The sequence below is a fragment of the Pelobates fuscus genome, chromosome 7 (genome assembly GCF_036172605.1).
Source record: "Pelobates fuscus isolate aPelFus1 chromosome 7, aPelFus1.pri, whole genome shotgun sequence".
Lineage (NCBI taxonomy): Eukaryota > Metazoa > Chordata > Amphibia > Anura > Pelobatidae > Pelobates > Pelobates fuscus.
The window spans coordinates 107,254,054-107,272,688 of record NC_086323.1 but is presented as its reverse complement, the minus strand read 5'-3'; the positions used below and the strand labels follow the sequence as shown (position 1 = coordinate 107,272,688).

The window sequence follows — 18,635 nt, the reverse complement described above, 5'->3', positions numbered from 1 at the left end:
CAGTGGTTGGATGAAGGTTTGCACCCTATTCATTTCGCAGCAATGTTGAGGGTCAGCCATGGTAAGTACCAGAGCTTGAAGAAAGGCCTGAGACTCATATCTAGGAGCTTGTGGGAAGAGTCATCCTGGTAACTTCTAGTGCAGGGGTCCTCAAACTCCAGCCCCCCAGATGTTTCTGAACTACAACTCCCATGATTCTCTGGCTATTCAAAGAATCATGGGAGTTGTAGTTCAGCAACATCTGGGGGGCCAGAGTTTGAGGACCCCTGTTCTAGTGAATTGGGGCTACCCCATCTGTAATGATCACCATTCTCCTGAAGGGTGCCAGTGACCAGACACAGAGAGCGTCTCCACTGCAGAGTAGCCCGGGACAAATTGGAGTAGAAGCTCAAATTGGAGTAAAAAGTAAGATTGTGTGATTCAAATTCACAGGCAGAGGAGTCCCAGCCCAAAGAGAGAACCATTTTGTCTAGTGGTGACACAAATTGTACAATGAATCATCTATTGTAGATGAATTCAGAACTCTCATTGTCTTCAGTATGTGATAACAGCTGCCCATAATAGCAGCCTTGTCTCTTTAAGGCAGTAGCAGGTTGAGAAACAGGCAGTGTAAGTAATGAGGGTGTTTGGCCAGAACCACCTCTAAAGGAATCCCCCATATTTTCACATTGTTGTGTCGTCTCCTTTCCCACCAATGTTGCCGTTGTGCATTCACGGGCACGTAATACTGTATTGTGGAATTCTTGCATTGCGGTCTGCTTGGTCTTAAGCTCAATTACATCCTCCTCCGTCGCTTTTATTCTGTCCTCTTTAACAATCAACAGGTCAACTTGGAATAGGGAGTGAATGTCAGAATCTCAGAAAACCTCACATGAGGGGGCTATGGACTATGTATATAATATTTGTTGCATTAAGTGTTACTGCTATAGAAGAGATACTAACATTATAAGATGTAACTCAAGATTATTATACATGTGAAAAAAAATTTAGAAAAAAAAAACCAAACAAACCACCAAACGTTAATGATTTTCAACACGGTTTTATTAAAGTGATCTAAACAGTCCCAAGGATCAACCTCTTTTAAACCTATAAACAAACAAAAAAGATAACACTTCTTTTGCCTGTGGTTTCAAGCATCAACATTTGTAGGAGAACATTTTTAAGATCAGAAAGAAAGTAACGTAGAAATCAGATATCCAAAATATAGATCTCTCTCCGTGAATTTGTTAACCGTTAGTAATTAATAGGATAACAAATGCAATGTGTAAGTGTTTTGGAGTAGTAATGTACATATTAATACTTATATCATTTAAATTCAGGACACAGCATCATTTATATAAAACGTTTAATATCACAGTTTTAATTCAGCCCTTGGAATAAAAGTTATAATAATTACTTCCAGGAATCACATCAACCTGATATATCAGCATCACTATACTTAACAACTCCATTACAATGTCCTTCAAATATAAATCTAATAATGTGAAAGTATTCTGTATTTCAAATTTTGGATCAGCTCGCAAATAGTTAAATAAGACTGAAAAGAAAAATACCCCCCCACCAAAAAAAAAAAAAAAAAAACGCAAACAAACAAGCAGGATGTAAAGTTTTGCTTTTAACTCTTAACTGAATGATTTATTATTTAATATGCTCTACATCATAAATCTAAAAGCAATGTTCTGTAGTTGTATCCTTTTATAACTTAAATATACAAATGGACACACAAACTAAAAACAGTCATACAGAGAGAAAAAAAACTTGTCTTTCTTCTCTTTACCCTTGCAAAAGCTGGAATGTGCAGGACACAAATAAGGATTGAGATAACATTATACAGTAGGAGAAGAAAAGACTTTGGCCTATAAAGCTTCATACGAACAGTAAACCTTATTATTTTTTAATGAGGCTACATGGATGCATCCATCTATTTGATTCATACAGATAGCAAATTAAGCTTCTGTTACGAATACCATTATAGGAACGAGATGCCACCTACAGCATGTCTCCAAATAGAAAGGACCTTAATATGGGCTCATGTATGAAACATGAGAGCATCATAAGACTCTATGCAAGTTCCCAGTGCATGATTGGCCATGGGCACTGGGGACATTTGGTGGACTGGTGACATCACTGAAGAAGCATGGGTGAATTAAGTGTTCCTCTGTGAAACGCTTCTAAGTTAATATCTCTGGGCAGTGACGCAACTCTAACCTCAGTGATGCCTGGTATAACATATTAGACAATATCAGCACTTTAACTGGCAGACTTTTGCCTCAATCATACCTTTATCTATGGAGCAAAACAAAAACAAACCACAAACAAAAATATACTACAAAGACTACATAGCGCCTCTCTACCAAAGACTTGACTTAAAATTGTAGAGGCACAAGCAGACTGACCTGATATAGGAGGTATTTAGGAAATTCTCCTACCATTAATTATTTCAAACACTATACTTTAGTTACTTTTTTGGGTTAGATCCATGAGTTTATCGAGTAAATGATACATGCCTGGATCGTCTGAGCAAAAAACGCTATTATACATGGGTGATTGTGGAGGATTTTAATTAGATGTAGGAAGCACAGGGAAGTACAGGAATTGACTCAGGAACAGAATTCTTAATTTGTTTTCTTGTCATCGGTGGGAGCATATGGAGGAGGTCGCTCCTAAAAATCAAACAGAAAATGTACAATAAAAAATACAAAAAAGTACAATAGAGAATATATTGTGTTTCAAAACAGAGAAGAAATCAGCATCTGTAATGCAGGAGATTTGAAGCTCATTTCAGGGTAACTTAGGTTAAAAAAAACATTTTAACTCTGTATGCTCCCAGCCCTCACGTTGATATAGAATAGATAATTCCATCCAATCCTCCCCCATTTATTATGTAGCAATCTAGCTTTAAAAAAAAAAAGAAAAAAAAAAAAAAGACACAAGTCCATCACGTTTCAACCTTTAAAACCCATCTTTTTATGTGTGTGATCCAAAAGAACGAAAACCCTCCCCAACAATTTAAAGCAATACCCAATTACACCACAAAAAGGGGAAAAAAAAGTCCTTCTTGATTTCATTATGGCCTGATCTTGAGAAAGACCTGCATAGGTCGAAACGTTGATCCTCATACTTTTTGCACAATAAACCAGTTACACTTTTTTCAAGTCCAGGAGTGCACCCTTATTGATTATTGTATATATACACCGTGGGTTTGCACCCTGGCAGAGTATATACTTTATATGTAAATAGGCAGAGTGCCAAACTTGCTATTGGAATATATATACATATAGTGATAAAGTCTATATTATTTCCTCAAGATTTTTTAGAGAGTCATGTGATGTTTAACCCCAGGGGAAGTATGAGTTGTATGCAACATATTGAAATATATGGTTAGATGTGGAGCCCTGGGGTGGAGCATTCAGAGAGAGTAGCGTGGGTCAGTTCTCCACTCCAAAGTTTACAGTAAACTGGGAGAAAAAGTCCAGGCCAGGAGTTCACACCGACTCCATCCAACACACTGTTCAGCTCCAAATAATTAGCAGCAATAAGTAAATAAATCCCTCCCTGGCAGACAGGCAAGAGAGACTTAAGTTTTCCTTGAGGGCTGGAATCAGCATGCGAGGCTGCAAGCTAGGATCGTGGTGCAGCAAACCCTGACTTTCTTTAAGGTCGGTGAAACGTGTTTTATTTAGTTTAAACCCTGATAGTAAGGGAAATCTATGTTAGTAAGAGCTCAGATGAGCTAGGATTTTGTTTGTGTTTTATTGTTTCTAATGCTGCCTTCTAAAGTGGAATGTTAAATAAATAGTCAGGATTTTTCACTGGTTCCACAAGACTGTGCCTATTCAATATCTTTGAGGGCCGTGCTATAAGTGAGGACATGGAACCCTGTGCGGTCCCAGGATCACTAACACACTATATATATATATATATATATATATATATATATATATATATATACACATACATACATACACACACACACACAAATCTATTACAATTTTTAGTTGCCAAGTTGCCAAACTGTGCACCTGATCAGAGATGGACATACAGAATGTTGATACATGTCTAAAATGTCTAAAAAAGTGTATTTAGTACAGAAAAGTAAAAACACAAACAAAAAAAGAAAATTTACTTTTTTTTTTTAAATCAACAGTTATCACCAATTAACTCACCATAGGCATGTAGACATTGTGAGGATTGGCTGGGTTATAGTATGCGCTAGACGCAGCTTCGGCAGCCTTGCCTCCTCCTTAAAGAATACAGCAATATATGAACACACAAGTGTTAGAGGTACGCATTGATAATACAACAATGTAAAAACACCTGGTACGAGAATTAATTAGCAAAATATAGCTTTACTATAGAGCGGTAGCGTGTGCCTGAGCAACACTGTAGGATCTCTACACTCACTTTTCGGATATATACTTATTTATTTATATTTGGTGTGACAGATTAATCAAACAGTAAACAAAAGTAGTTAAAAGGCATTCTATTGAATATAACAACTACAGCTTATGGTTATGCGTATGCTGCCATACACCATCAGCCAGTTTACAGGTGGTCTGGGAGCAGTGGTCCTCTAGTTTTAGCTCTGCAATGGAAACATTGTCGCTCAGTAGATTTTAGATTGTAAGCTTGTTTGGGCAGGGCCTTCAGCTACTGTTCACTGTATGTAATACATGTTTTGTTAGAATTAAATGCTTGTCTTGTTTACTTATTGCACAGTGCTACAAAATATGTTGGCACTATATAAATAATTTTAACTATAGATGCATCAATGTTTCCATTGCTGGGCTAAACACAACTGTAGTGGCTGCCTTTCGAGATAGACTTAGATCTCACACATCCTCTCCTCTGAATGCTTCTCATATAGAGCATTTAATTGGAAGAGTGTGACACTTGACGTACATGCGATTGTCTTCCCAGTGCTCGTCTATGAGGAGCATTGGATTGGATGAGAAGATGAAGAAGTAACACCACCCTGGAGGACAGTATGGGAGGTTAGGCAGATGACTAGACCAATGGAGCACAGTGCTGGGCACCTAAACACTATAGCGTTAGGAACACGTGTTCATATTCTCCAAGCTGTAGTATTCCTTTAACCCCTTAAGGACACATGACATGTGTGACATGTCATAATTCCCTTTCATTCCAGAAGTTTGGTCCTTAAGGGGTTAATATCACACTGGGATGGTTTTATATAAACTGGGGCATTTCTCAGCACCCAGGGGCCATACTATCCGGTCATACTGATAATGTAACATTAACACTTCTTTATTATCAATGTCAACTTATCAATGTCAACTTGAGGTCTGTATATAAAGCCTTTCCTTATTGTTTTGGTATTAAACCATGGTATGGCACAATGATACGATTGGAAAGTGAGCTGTAGTCATTACGTAACTTAGTAAGCCACTTTAAAGAGACACTCCACAAACATAAATCACTTCAGCTTACTGGAGTCTGTCACATGTACGCAAGTTTATAAAAATGCAGATTTCCACAGAGCCATCAGAAGTTGCAGACATATTTATTTTGCCCTTTCCTTGACTGCAAAAACTGCTTACCTGGCATACCAGGTTCCATCCATCCAGAGGGGGCAGTTGGTGCCGGAGCTCCATTGTACGGTGGCCCAGGGTAAGGGGGAGGAGGTGCCATGTACATAGGGTTCATCTCTGGGGGTGGATACATGCCAGGTCCTTTTATCAAATGGTAAAACAGAAGACTTATCAGTCTATTTAGAGAAATAAAAATCTGCCTGATAGTATGTTAATATATTCGTAGCCATAGGTTCTAACTAATACTGAAGAATGCCCTTTTAGAAAAGATGGGCCCATCAATAAATATAATTATTGTTAAGGATAACAGACAATAGAGATGTACATAATATAAAATACAACCCAAAGGGAACTTCCATCATCTTCCAGGGAGACAAAGTTTCCTTAGAATCAAAGTGTATTATTAGCAAAGGACAGTCTGATTAATTAAGTATATCTATGCCAAACAGTAAGAAGCTTTTTGCTTTATTGGCCTTTTTCTCCGCACTTTTTTGTGTAGTTGAGAAATCTGGTGAAATACAAGAAAACTCAGTACAAAACACAAGTTTGAAATTAATTACAAAAGTTTCATCTTCTGCCTGGCATCTGGAAGCCAAGGAACATTTCCAAAATGAATGTCATGACTACAGGCCAATTGTCCTTAAAAAATTACTGCTATTGGCTGAGTAAGCCTCTAAATAATTTAAGCAAGGAGTGCTCTCTTTCTATGTGCCCCTAAACCACACCAGTTTATTTTTAAATACACAACTTAATTTGAATTTAAAGCACTTTTAATACCTGGAGGTGGAGCATAAGGGTAGCCCATAGGTTGAGGGGCTGGACCATATCCATTCATTGCTGGGGGGACATATGGATATGGACCAGCTGGAGGGGCTGGAGCGTATCCTCCAGGGGCAGGAGGGTATGGCCCAGGCCCATAAGCAGTGGGGACAGGTTCCGGTGTGTATCCATATCCTGGGTTAGGATTATGTGGCACCCTGGATGCTGTATATAAAAGAAAAAGACACAAATCAGGAACAATTAACCAGTTTCAGACTATCTACACACATCCACAAAGTCCTTAAATCATAATTGCTGCAACAAGCTTTACTGGTATTGGGGTTTGGAACGTTCCTTTTTTAGCGGTTATAAATACCAGAAATACATGGAAAAAAGACAAGCTTTTTAAAACCATACCGTTCGTTGCCATTTTAAACATGAGCTGTCCAAATTCAATGGCTCCTCCACTATTAAATGTAAGTTTGAATGAAGCCTTCCCTTCCCAACCTCCTGTAAAAAACAAAGGAAAATTATGTATATGTAACTATATTGCAGGTATGGAACTTACATGTTAAAACATTTATCTGTACTCTGTGACATACTCAGACACAAAGCAGCCAGCGGTTTGACCTTTAAAGGGATACTATAATCACCAAAACAACTTTGGCTTACTGAAGCAGTTTTGGTGTATAGATCGTGCCCCTGCAATCTCACTGCTCAATTATCTGACATTTAGGAGTTCAATCACGTTGTTTATGCAGCCCTAGGCTCACCTCCCTGCATACGACTTACACAGCCTTCCTAAACACTTCCAGGATCTTTGGTTTGGAAGTATGTTTAAGGGCATTTTTAAATAATTTTATTGAAAAACCAAAGGGAAAAAAATAAAGAAGGAACACATTGACTATATTAATTAGAACACCTTAGCTCCCTGTGAACCATATACTTTGACCTTTCACCTTTGGACCAGTAATTCAGGATAGAAGGAAAGAGGAGAAACAGGGTTTCTGTTTCTCCTCCTATTGTGCCCTGGCTGTGCCTGGACTGAGCTGGATTGTAATGTAAATGTCTGAATAATGTAATTTATATTTAAAAGAAAACAAATCATCACACAACAAAAGGTTAACACAAGTTACAGATAATACTGAATGTTTTAATCAATGGTACAAGAAAACTGATTGATATTACAATTAGCTGGCATCAAGCAAGTCAAACAATTTGTATATAATGTAGGTTTGCAAAGTTATTCTAAAATGTTGTAAAGTACTTAACTACACAAACTGAACACTTCTTATAGTGTCCTTGGGAAGAAAAAGGAAAGATCCGTAGTACATAAATAAACGATGAAAGCACAAGAATAAAAGTAAATTAGTTAAAACCACCAGAACGTTGCAAAAACAAAATATAAATTCTTAGTATCTGTGTTTTTTGTTTTTTTACTACAAACTAAAATGTCCTAATGAAAAAAAAAATTAAAAAAAGAAAGAAATAGACATTACTCACAGCCTTATTGACCTTTAAAAAATTATATAGAAGTTAATTAAATGAATAAAATTACAAAACTGTATTCCTAAAGGTATGGTGCCACTGTCCCAGGTTAGATTTGTCACGCCAGTTTTCACTAAAAATATATAAAAAACGAAGAAGCTTTTTACTTTGCCTCCCGTGACATCATCCAAAAGGCCAGGATGGCCTCCTCTAGTGATGGTCCAATGTAATACTCCTCATAGAGGAGCATTGGGAACCTGATGTGCATGCAGTTGCATGCAATGCTTCTCACAAGATATCAGTGAAGTCAATGATTTTCTAGGAGGTGCTGGGTCATGTGGCTCAGTTTTGCTCGTTTTGGTAGACAGTCACTAGAGGTATATTTAACCCCGCAATGTAAACATTTCAGTTAAAAAAAAAAAAGAAAAAAAAAAATACTGCAATGTTATAGATTGCAGTGTTAAAATGACAGGATCGTTGCACCCAAACGCTTTTATTGATATGAAATGGTCCGAGTGACTTTAGGGGTCCTTTCAAATGTCAATACTTGTTGACCATCATAAACAAAGCACTGTAATTGTTTGTATGAATACATTTTTTTTTAATACATTTTTGGAAGGTGTTTAAATAAAATGTGTTAGGAACATGTATCAAGGTTGGATAAGTGTGCCTTAATCGGAAAACAAATGATCTTTGGCTTTAAAAGAACAATCCATTGTGGAGACACACCAAACATGCTTTTCTACAAGAGGCACACACTTCTTATTCAAACTATACAGTTCAAACTATACAGGCAGGAAACCCTCCCAGCTTGACAGTCAAAATATGTTACGAAGGGGATTTATAAATGTGTCAATTTCTGCACTATTATAAAATAAGCCTGTAAAATTAATTAGCTTGCTTCAACAGTTTCCTATTCTCAAAGTACTAAGTGTTAACCACCAGTATCCAGATCTTAGTACTAGTAAGCTACATAAAGTGGACTCACGCACCACCGGCCTCTGCATTGATGGTTCCCTTGATGTAGTTTGCAGAAAACACAGGCTGTTCTATAGAGCATCCCTTCACAAGGTAGAATGGCATCATAAATGACATCATGGGATCCTTTCCCTTGCTCACAAAGATTATCTGCACAAAAAACAATACAGAAAGTTATTTATAAAGCTTATGCAGCTCAGAACACACGGTGTGAAAAAAAATAAAAAGAACGATCTTAAACTTTAGATTATCATTATCAGAAATCATTGTAGTTATTCCCACAGATTTATATTTCCATCAATGAAAGCTGTATGAACAAGCATGCAAAGAGAAGAGCGTGTTTTAGTCTTGGTTTTCCTCATCAGAGGCTCAGAATGTATTTTTATGTGATTTTTTTTTTTTTTTTTTTAATATTCATTTTGTTTAAATCCAAGTCTTCAACTTGGGTTTGGCAAATCTGTCTAAATTCAAATAATTGTAAAACTGAAGTCACTCTACAAGATGAGCAACACCAGCGTGGAAGAGGTATGCTAAAATCAAGGAATGTGATGCAAAAGCAAGATGAGAACTGTAACTTCTAAACCATGTGTAAATTCTAAACTATTACTGGGATACAGAACACTCGTCTCAATCTTTTTTTTATCCCAACAAGTAACAGTATTCTGGCAAAGTGAACCCAATTTTATTTTAGTAAACAAGTATCTATTATTATGGGTGCTCAGTAAATACCATCTATACCCAAAATTCAACAGGCAGGAATGTTACCATGGTCTTATAAGATATTCCATGAGTATATGTTCCTCAGTGTGAGAAACCAGAATTTAGATACGCCTCTGGAGAACAATTTGAGTGACTAACTAAACCATATTTGCTCATGGATTTCATTCTTAATTTGCTCCACTGTGTGTTCAGCTTTTACTTTGCTACTTAATGCCACCAATAGAGGCTGTCACTCGAACAGCCATTAGAGGGGCTTCCTGGTTGTGATCCTGCACGCTCTGCAAGGATACGCCAAACACTCCCCATAGAGATACACGGAGTCAATGCATCTATAGGAAGAGCTGCATGGCGTAGTACAGTGATTGCCATATATCAGACCTGCACAACTTGGCAGCAGGTAGGGGCCAAAGTTATATAGGCAAAGCTTCTTCGGGCCGAAGATGGGTTTTTAGCGCCTATCACATGCACACTTTCAGACACACAGATACATTGGCAGACAGGCATACATACATATACACACACACACTGACAGACATACAGACGAAGATAAACACACAGACAGATACACACACTAACATACATACATACAGACACAGATACACACACAAGCTGACAAACACACAAACACTGACAGACATACAGATGCACATATGCAAGTCAAAATATACACTTATGGCCACTCTCCAATTTCCTACCTTTTGGGTGCTGGAGAGTGGATTCCCTTGTGTTTAGTCTGCAGACTGAGGATGTTGGAAGTTAGGGGCTGGCTATTGCAGTCTGCACACCATCCTCTCCTACCTTCTCCCCCATGCGGTTCTAGTCTCTTCTGGCCCAGCCCCCTCCTCACAGCCTCTTCCCCTCGCGGCTTCAGTCTCTGGGAGGAAGTGACTCACAAAACTCACTTCCTTCCAGGCTGCCAAAAAGTGAGGGGACTGGTTGCGCTGTTAAAGCCCCAGAGCATCCGACTAGGCCTCTCCTGACACATGCCCACCGGGTGGCCTTAAGTGCATGGGCCACCCGATGGGCCTCCTAAAATTCCTCGTAGTTCCTCGTGTGCCGCCTAAAATCTTTTGTCAGGCTGCAGTATGTTGTGCAGGTTTGACATATATGCACACTAGGCGTCCAAATGCTTCACTATGTTGAAGCATTGGACTGGTTGATCATCCGTAATTATGACCTCAGCCAGCGGAGAAAGGGCAGTCATGGCAAGAATGGCACATCTGGGCCTATAAATTGAATAAAAAATTTTATTTTCTTACTTCTGTAGAGGGACAATAATCTAAATGGCCTGTATAAGATTCTAATAAAGTAGGAATGTTCCTTTAAGCTTTACAGTTTCCTTTAACTTATAAAGTACAGTGTTTTCCCTAACAAAGCAGGATTAACCTTTGCTACGCTCAAACAGGGAAAACAATTAAAGCAAAGTTAAGTGACTAAATAATTACTGTGACTTAAAGTACATTAGCTTGCTGAAGTGCTTTAAGTGTGCCCTCTTTTTTTTCCCTTTTCTATTTTTACTAAAAGTGCAGATATCACTGGCACTTTTATAAAATTAATTTTGTTACACATATCTGGTTGTCAATCACACACTTGGTCCTGTCACTTCCTAGTTGTTTAGCTAAACTCAAGAGGTAGGTTTATTTAAGAAACACCCCCAAACAAAATATTTTTCAAAAAATGTGTAATTAAACGCATGCAAGTTTTTATTAGGACTATATATACTAAATAGTGATTTTATTTCTTGTATTTGGGCAATGACCTGTCCCTTTAACCCCTTAAGGACACATGACATGTGTGACATGTCATGATTCCCTTCTATTCCAGAAGTTTGGTCCTTAAGGGGTTAAGAAGACTAGGAAAGAACAAGTGGCTATGATAACTGTACATCAGAATCCCCCCCAATAACAAATAAATACAAGTCGATAATATAATGGGCTTACCCTGTAGGCAGTGAGATACAATGAGCCTTTTTTGGTGCCTTTGAAGGCTTCTGTTTTGTGTGCCATGTCACTGAAAGTAAGCTCCACATCTTTGCAGACCCTAATAATACTGAGAGAGAACATGCAAATTGTTATATTGTGAATATTTGTGTGTTAGCCATTTCCCTGTGTCATTTGCGCACGCACACAAACATAAGCACATGTGTGTAATTAATAAGTATTGAAATATAGTGCAACTTTATATTGTAAAATATATTCATAAAAATAAATATATATATTCTTAAACCGTGCATTGAATATTACACTGCAATCACCGGAACATGGATAACAGTTTTCAGTGTTTGTAGATATTGTATTATTCTTATCAGAATCATGTGACACTGACCTCTCGTTGCCATTTACAATAATTCCACCATTCTGTGAGTGATTCCTATTTAATGCCATGCTGTAGCTGGTCACAGGACTGAACCCTGTGTTTATCAAGCTGGAAGAAAAGAATTCAGGAAGTTACAAGAGAGGGCGGAACACCACACAGAATACATTCTCTTACGTAGAAATTGTGCTGTGATTAGTCATGAGACAAGATGATGATCTTCACAAGTTCATATATCATTTAAAAAAATGGGAGAAAAATATAAGGAGCATTGCATGTTAAATAAAATAAAATTGAAAAAAAAGGTAAATTAGAAGATTTCACAATTGTATTTTATGTTCCCAGAGGCTGGGACTATAAAACCAAGTTACCTGTGACTGATTTTTTGTGTGCATTGCAATGGTACTATTCTGTTAGTGTATTCTCCTCAATAACTAGATTATTCTACCAGTGTCCCTCTAAACACTTACCACACTATTATGTCAGTATATCCCTACCTCTAAATACACTATATGGCTAGTGTCCCTCTAAACACTAACCACACTATTATGTCAGTATATCCCTACCTCTAAATACACTATATGGCTAGTGTCCCTCTAAACACTAACCACACTATTATGTCAGTATATCCCTACCTCTAAATACACTATATGGCTAGTGTCCCTCTAAACACTAACCACACTATTATGTCAGTATATCCCTTACCTCTAAATACACTGTACTGCTAGTGTCCCTCTAAACACTAACTACACTATTCTGTCAGTATATCTCTTACCACTAAATACACTGGACTGCTAGTGTCCCTCTAAACACTAACCACACTATTCTGTCAGTATATCCCTCACCTCTAAATACACTATACTGCTAGTGCCCCTCTCAACACTAACAACACTATTCTGTCAGTATATCCCTACCTTTAAACACTAACCACACTATTCTGTCAGTATATCCCTTACCTCTAAATACACTGTACTGCTAGTGTCCCTCTCAACACTAACTACACTATTATGTCAGTATATCCCTTACCTCTAAATACACTGTACTTGCAGTACCCCTCTAAACACTAACAACACTATTATGTCAGTATATCCCTACCTCTAAATACACTATACTGCTAGTGCCCCTCTCAACACTAACTACACTATTCTGTCAGTATATCCCTTCTCTAAATACACGGTACTGCTAGTGCCCCTCTCAACACTAACAACACTATTCTGTCAGTATATCCCTACCTCTAAATACACTGTACTTGCAGTACCCATCTAAACACTAACCACACTATCCTGCTAGTGTATTTGTGACCACCAAGCATGCTGTTCTTTCAGTCTCTCTATGATTTTGTATGCTACTCTGCCAATGCCTTCATCACATTATTTGTCCAGTGGCCTTGTCACCAAATAACCACATTACTCTACCAGCATCTCTCTCAAAATAACCCACAATATTCTGACAGTTTTCCTCTAGCCACCATTAGTAGTTTTTTTTGTTTTTTAAGCGGTGAGTAGCAAACATGGCATAATTAGACTGTTATGGTATTCAAGGATTCATTCGTGCTCCCACCATGTCATCAAATCGTGCTATTTCTCCAATGCTACTCGGTACCACAGGATAAGGGTAGACAATCTTTGACACTCCAGATGTTGTGGACCACATCTCCCATTACGCTCTTACAGCCATAATGCTGGCAAAGCAGAGGAGAATGTAGTCCACAACATCTAGAATGCCAAAGGTTGCCTACACTTACCATAGGAGTATTATAGTAGGTATTAATGGAAGGTAATGTTCATGCTTCCAAAGCAAACAATATTTTAAAGAAGCCAAAGGAATGATAAAACATTGGTTTCTATCTCCCAAGCAAGATGCAACCATAAAATCACATTATGGACAGTGGAGAAAATGACCACGTTTGTGCCAAGGGCACTTTGCAGAGGACGGAGCTGCCTCTTACATGGGACAAGGAATTGCATCACCTGTCTCTATTCCATTTTTGTTTTCAAGTGCCTTACATGGATACTTTTTCTTTTTGAATGATGGCTTTGTAAATATATATAGCTGTTGGATAAAGTCTGATATATACAGCAAGATCTTCCCCCACACACTTTCACCTTATGTGCTATTTGCTTTTGATAGCAAGTATCAAGTTAACTTAGCTGACTAAGCCCTCTGCTTACACTTTTTATTTATTTAGGTTGCAATATTGATGAAAGGTTGGGGCATCTGCTATATAAATATTATGACAAAATAGGGTCATTCATAGAAACATAGAATGTGACAGCAGATAAGAGCCATTCCCCTCTCTGTTAGACTTTCACCCAATCTCCACTCCTTCAAAAAAATATTTGAAAGCATATCAATTAAACTGTGAACAGCTTTCCCTCCCCGCACCCTGATTCCTCTCCTGCATCTGCCATCAAAACAAAACACTAAGCCCTCAATGAACACTATACTCGCAACCTACTTTTCTACCCTACCCTTACCTTTTTTGTCACTATACCCCACTCCCTCTAACATGTAAGCTCATTGAGCAGGGCCCTCAATCTCTCTGCTCCTGTGTGTCCATCTTGTCTGGTTACAAATACGAGTCTGTTAGTCCACCCATTGTTCAGCACTACGGAACTTGTTGGCGCTTTATAAAAATAATAATAATTCGGCCTATCTGCCCAATTTTCTAAATACTTCCATAAGTCTCTTATATCTAGAATAGCCTTATGCATATCCCATGCATGCTTAAACTCCCTCACTGTTAACCCCTTAACCCCTTAAGGACACATGACGTGTGTGACACGTCATGATTCCCTTTTATTCCAGAAGTATGGTCATTAAGGGGTTAAGGACCAAACTTCTGGAATAAAAGGGAATCATGACATGTCACACATGCCATGTGTCCTTAAGGGGTTAACCTCTACAACTTCAGCAGGAAGGCTATTCCATAATTAGTGAAGCTTTGGTTGTTCTACAAATGTATTTGTACACTATTAATTACTGCAGATAAATGTATTTTTTTGACTGGCAATATATATATATATATATATATCACACATTATTAGTAATCCCTCTATGCCTCTAATGACTGGGTGTTGATACCATCTGGTCTCATTTAAAACACCATGATTTATAGGCTTTACATAAAGCATGGTTGGCAAGTAAAAAGATAAGTACAGTACTTACAGACACTCAATAACACATTTTACTGAACACTATACCATGGATGTTAAATGGTAGACATTTGGCTATTGTAAAACTATAACTCCCATTGTGATGTATCAAAGAAACGAAAGTTCTATTTTTGTCCATCTCCATTCTCACAACTCATAATAATGACTCAAAAAGCAATTTTCATTAAAGAGTAAATTTGACATTTTAAGCAAACCTATCTGAAATAGGAATTCTCCAAAGGTAACACTCCTTAATTAAAAATCCCAGATCGTGGGTGCAGCCTCCTTCCTATGCTGTAAATTCTCCCCCAAGTCAACAACGTTTTCAGTTTGGCTATTGCAGCTTTTAATCTAAAACTCGTTTTGAAGAGAACAATCCACATTTTGATAAAAGCCCTGATAAGCTTATTCACTGAACTGAAAATAGATTTTTTTATGGCTAAAATTGCAGAGCTGTGTATAGCTGGCTGGATTACTTTTTTTTGTCCCTATCATCTACTTTAGCCTGAATTGTACAATTCTGTTTTCAGTTCTGTTCAATGTCAAATGTGTGTTACTAAGGGGAAGAATAGGTTAAATTGCAGTTTGGTGGGATTCTATATTTATTGACTAATAAAGCATTTAGAATTCAACCAAATAGACTTAACCTAATGACATACTGACTCAGCTGACATGCTAACCCTCCCCTCCCCCCTAACTCTGAAATGTTATTTATCACCAACTACTGATAGCTCGACGTTTAGGAACATAAATATATAGCTTGTAGTCCAGTTTCATGCCAAGAAAGAGCACATAACAATACTTACTGTACAAGATGAAGGTAACTGGATTTAGTTACTTCCCAGAAGCCATGTCCTGAATATTACACAACAACACCAACAAACTACAACTCCCGGCATTCAAAGGATGCGAAACCTTAACTCTATGTGCAACTAAATTCCGATTGCGTTTTACCGCTTTGCCATTATGTAGCGCCACCTTGTGGTCGGCGTGCTAATTGTTATGTTAATTTTTTTGTTTTTTCACAGTAATTCCAAAAAATGCTACATTTGTCATGCACATTTCTGATATATAGAAAATAACTTTTCAGAAAAAAATATAGGTTACAAATTACTTGTTTTTATACATATAATGCATTAAAAAGCTGCAAAATGAAGCAGCCCAGGAGGAGCAGGTAGAGCCAGAAAGAGAAAACATGTTATCATTCCAAAGTGGGCTGTGGGCTGTGGGCTGTGGGTTGTGGGCTGTGGGCTGTGGGTTGTGGGCCTGTCAGTCTGGTGGCTTTCAGAGCAGCCCATATGCTGAAAATGCCCTGTGTTTGCTTAGTGCAGCACAAGAGCATTTGAAGACATGCTTTTGAGTTTGCTGATTACCTGTCTCTGATATCTCCATATGTGGAACACAAGGCCAGGACAGGATGTTGTTTGTGTGTGGGGAGACTGCTTGAGCATGTGTGTTTGTGGAGTGGGCTGGTTGGTGTGTGTGCGTGTGTGTGTGTATATGGAGCTTTTGCGAGTATGTTTTTTTTTTGTTAAACAGTGTTAGAAAACTTTCATTCTGCTTTATCTGCCTCCTATATTTGCCCAAGAAGTAGGCCATGGTGATCCCCATTCCCTGGCCAAGCATGTGTTCTGCACCTCTGCCATATGCAAACCACTTGTATTGCTCCTTCAACTCTGACCAGAGCTTGTGCGAGCAATACAAGTGATCTGCACCTGCCTGGTATCCCAGCCTTACATCTGGCTGGACCAGGTAATGAAAACTTTGGACCATGAAGGAATAGAGTGCCCTATTTGGTTTGGTTTGCATAGCCTTCCCTGGTTGTTTAGTGAGCCAAACTTGGCAAAGCTGCGGTCTGCAGATGGGTGGTATTAGTACAAAGAGGAGGAGGCCTAAGTTATGTGCAGACACAATGAACACAGACAACCCTTCACTCCAACTCAGTCCTCATGGCCCATCAACAGTCCAGGATTTATGTATTTACATTTTTTATTCAAATGGATATACTGACAAAACCTGGACTGTTGTCAGTCCATCAGGACTGAGTTGGGGACCACTGCCTGAGATGCCCTGATAGACAGATGTGAGAAAGTGTTGTAAAACTGCAAATATATTTATAATGCTGCAGTACTAGGCTACTCTCAGAGTATGTGCAGACTGCTCTGTGTGCCATCAGTACAGCAATTTTGAATGACCACGTAACGTGCAGTCCTCTGAATAACAGACCTCTCAACAGATACGCTTTGTTAGGGAAATTGAATAGCACAGTTTGCTTACCTGGTATCCTAGGGATTGCTTGTAGTGGTCATCACACCGATGCAGAATATTTGCACAGTGGCAGAAGCATCAATGCTGTGTCAGTAACTGGGTAACGTCATCCTTGAACCCTGCAGGTGGTCCATCATATAACTTACCCAGGTGAGCTTCACAAAGTGCTAGCATATTTTGATGGCCCTGTGACTGAAGGATGAACTTTTCCTGGTCATGATTCCTGATTTCTCCAGTGGTCTGGTCACTGCCTATTCTCTGGTTTATTCTAACTTGTCACCTGCCTTGATCTCATGCACACAGGAAGCATCAGACAGTCTCTGGAACCAGTGTAATGCAAGGGGTTTCACTTCTCCATACTTGGGTTCCATCTATATCATTGGGAGATCCCTAAACTTTAGAACCTATGAATATGAATTGTGATGTTTTGTTTTTTTCCTCAAACTGGGCAATTATGGCCTACATTTTGCAGGCTGTCCACTTATCATTACATTTATTGAATAAGCCCCTATGAGTCTGCTCCATGGTTTTTAATGTAAAAATATGCGATTGATATATCAATTCTATATCAGTGTTTTCAGTTCTACAAAAAATCTTAAAATGCATCCAGGAGCAAGACAGATAGATAGTTTGTTAGGAGGTTGTATGTAAACAATGTGAGAAATGAGACTATAATTTTTAGACAAATCCTTTTTTAAAAAATAATAACCTGTAACTTTTTGAGCAAAACTCAACCTTTACAAGTTATATTTCTTAGCTTTTCATTTCTATGTCAGATATAGAGGAATACAATTACTGTGTTAGTGTATGAATCCATGTGTGAACTGACTGATCTCTATTAGTATGCTTCATTTGGATCAATGATAAACTATCAGAGTTCTTCACTAAAGTGAGAATTGCTGGAACTTTGATGTATATTTTAAATATATTACTTTAAAACTAGCGAGCAAGCCCTACTTACATTCCCCTGCAATCCTCAACTCGTGCCTTGTCCAATTCTGTATCACTTTTCATAAAGAAAACATTACGCAGAGGTGAAGTTAACACTGAACTCTCTTCTACAATACATTCATGAATATAACTAACATTTCCATATGAACAACACGCATCAAAATATGGGCAAAAGCACAGAAATGGTGCCTGTGTCAAGCAACAGAAGTGAGTGTGCTCTCTCCTGCTGGACCTATCTTCTATGATCATGATACTATTGCTACTGAGGATTCTCCCTTTCCTGACACTTCCTTATCTACAATCTGCATACCTTACCTTACCAGTCACAACACACCATGGGCAACATGGGCAAGAAACCTCATAGCAGTGACTTCAGTCTGTGGAAAGCAGAGTCATTACGTTATTAGTCATCTAATCGTCTTGGCCTAAAATGGTGCCTTCTGAACCACTT

The 18,635-nt window shown here is 38.2% G+C and overlaps 1 protein-coding gene across 2 annotated transcripts; it reads right to left on the bottom strand.

Moving 5' to 3' along the window:
* Window positions 1–1,023: 1,023 nt before the first annotated feature.
* Window positions 1,024–15,854, bottom strand: WBP2NL (WBP2 N-terminal like). 2 transcript variants are annotated; one of them, XM_063426358.1, is made up of 9 exons: window positions 15,772–15,854; window positions 11,823–11,921; window positions 11,438–11,546; window positions 8,792–8,927; window positions 6,729–6,821; window positions 6,330–6,536; window positions 5,562–5,693; window positions 4,167–4,243; window positions 1,024–2,663 (listed from the first exon to the last, which is right to left on the bottom strand). In XM_063426358.1, the coding sequence occupies exons 2-9, from the start codon at window positions 11,879–11,881 to the stop codon at window positions 2,616–2,618; spliced, it is 861 nt and encodes a 286-aa protein (XP_063282428.1). In that variant the 5' UTR covers window positions 11,882–11,921; window positions 15,772–15,854; the 3' UTR covers window positions 1,024–2,615. The 2 variants fall into 2 exon arrangements, with proteins under 2 accessions (XP_063282428.1, XP_063282429.1); XM_063426359.1 differs by lacking the exon at window positions 15,772–15,854 and adding an exon at window positions 14,979–14,993.
* Between the last annotated feature and the right edge of the window lie 2,781 nt (window positions 15,855–18,635).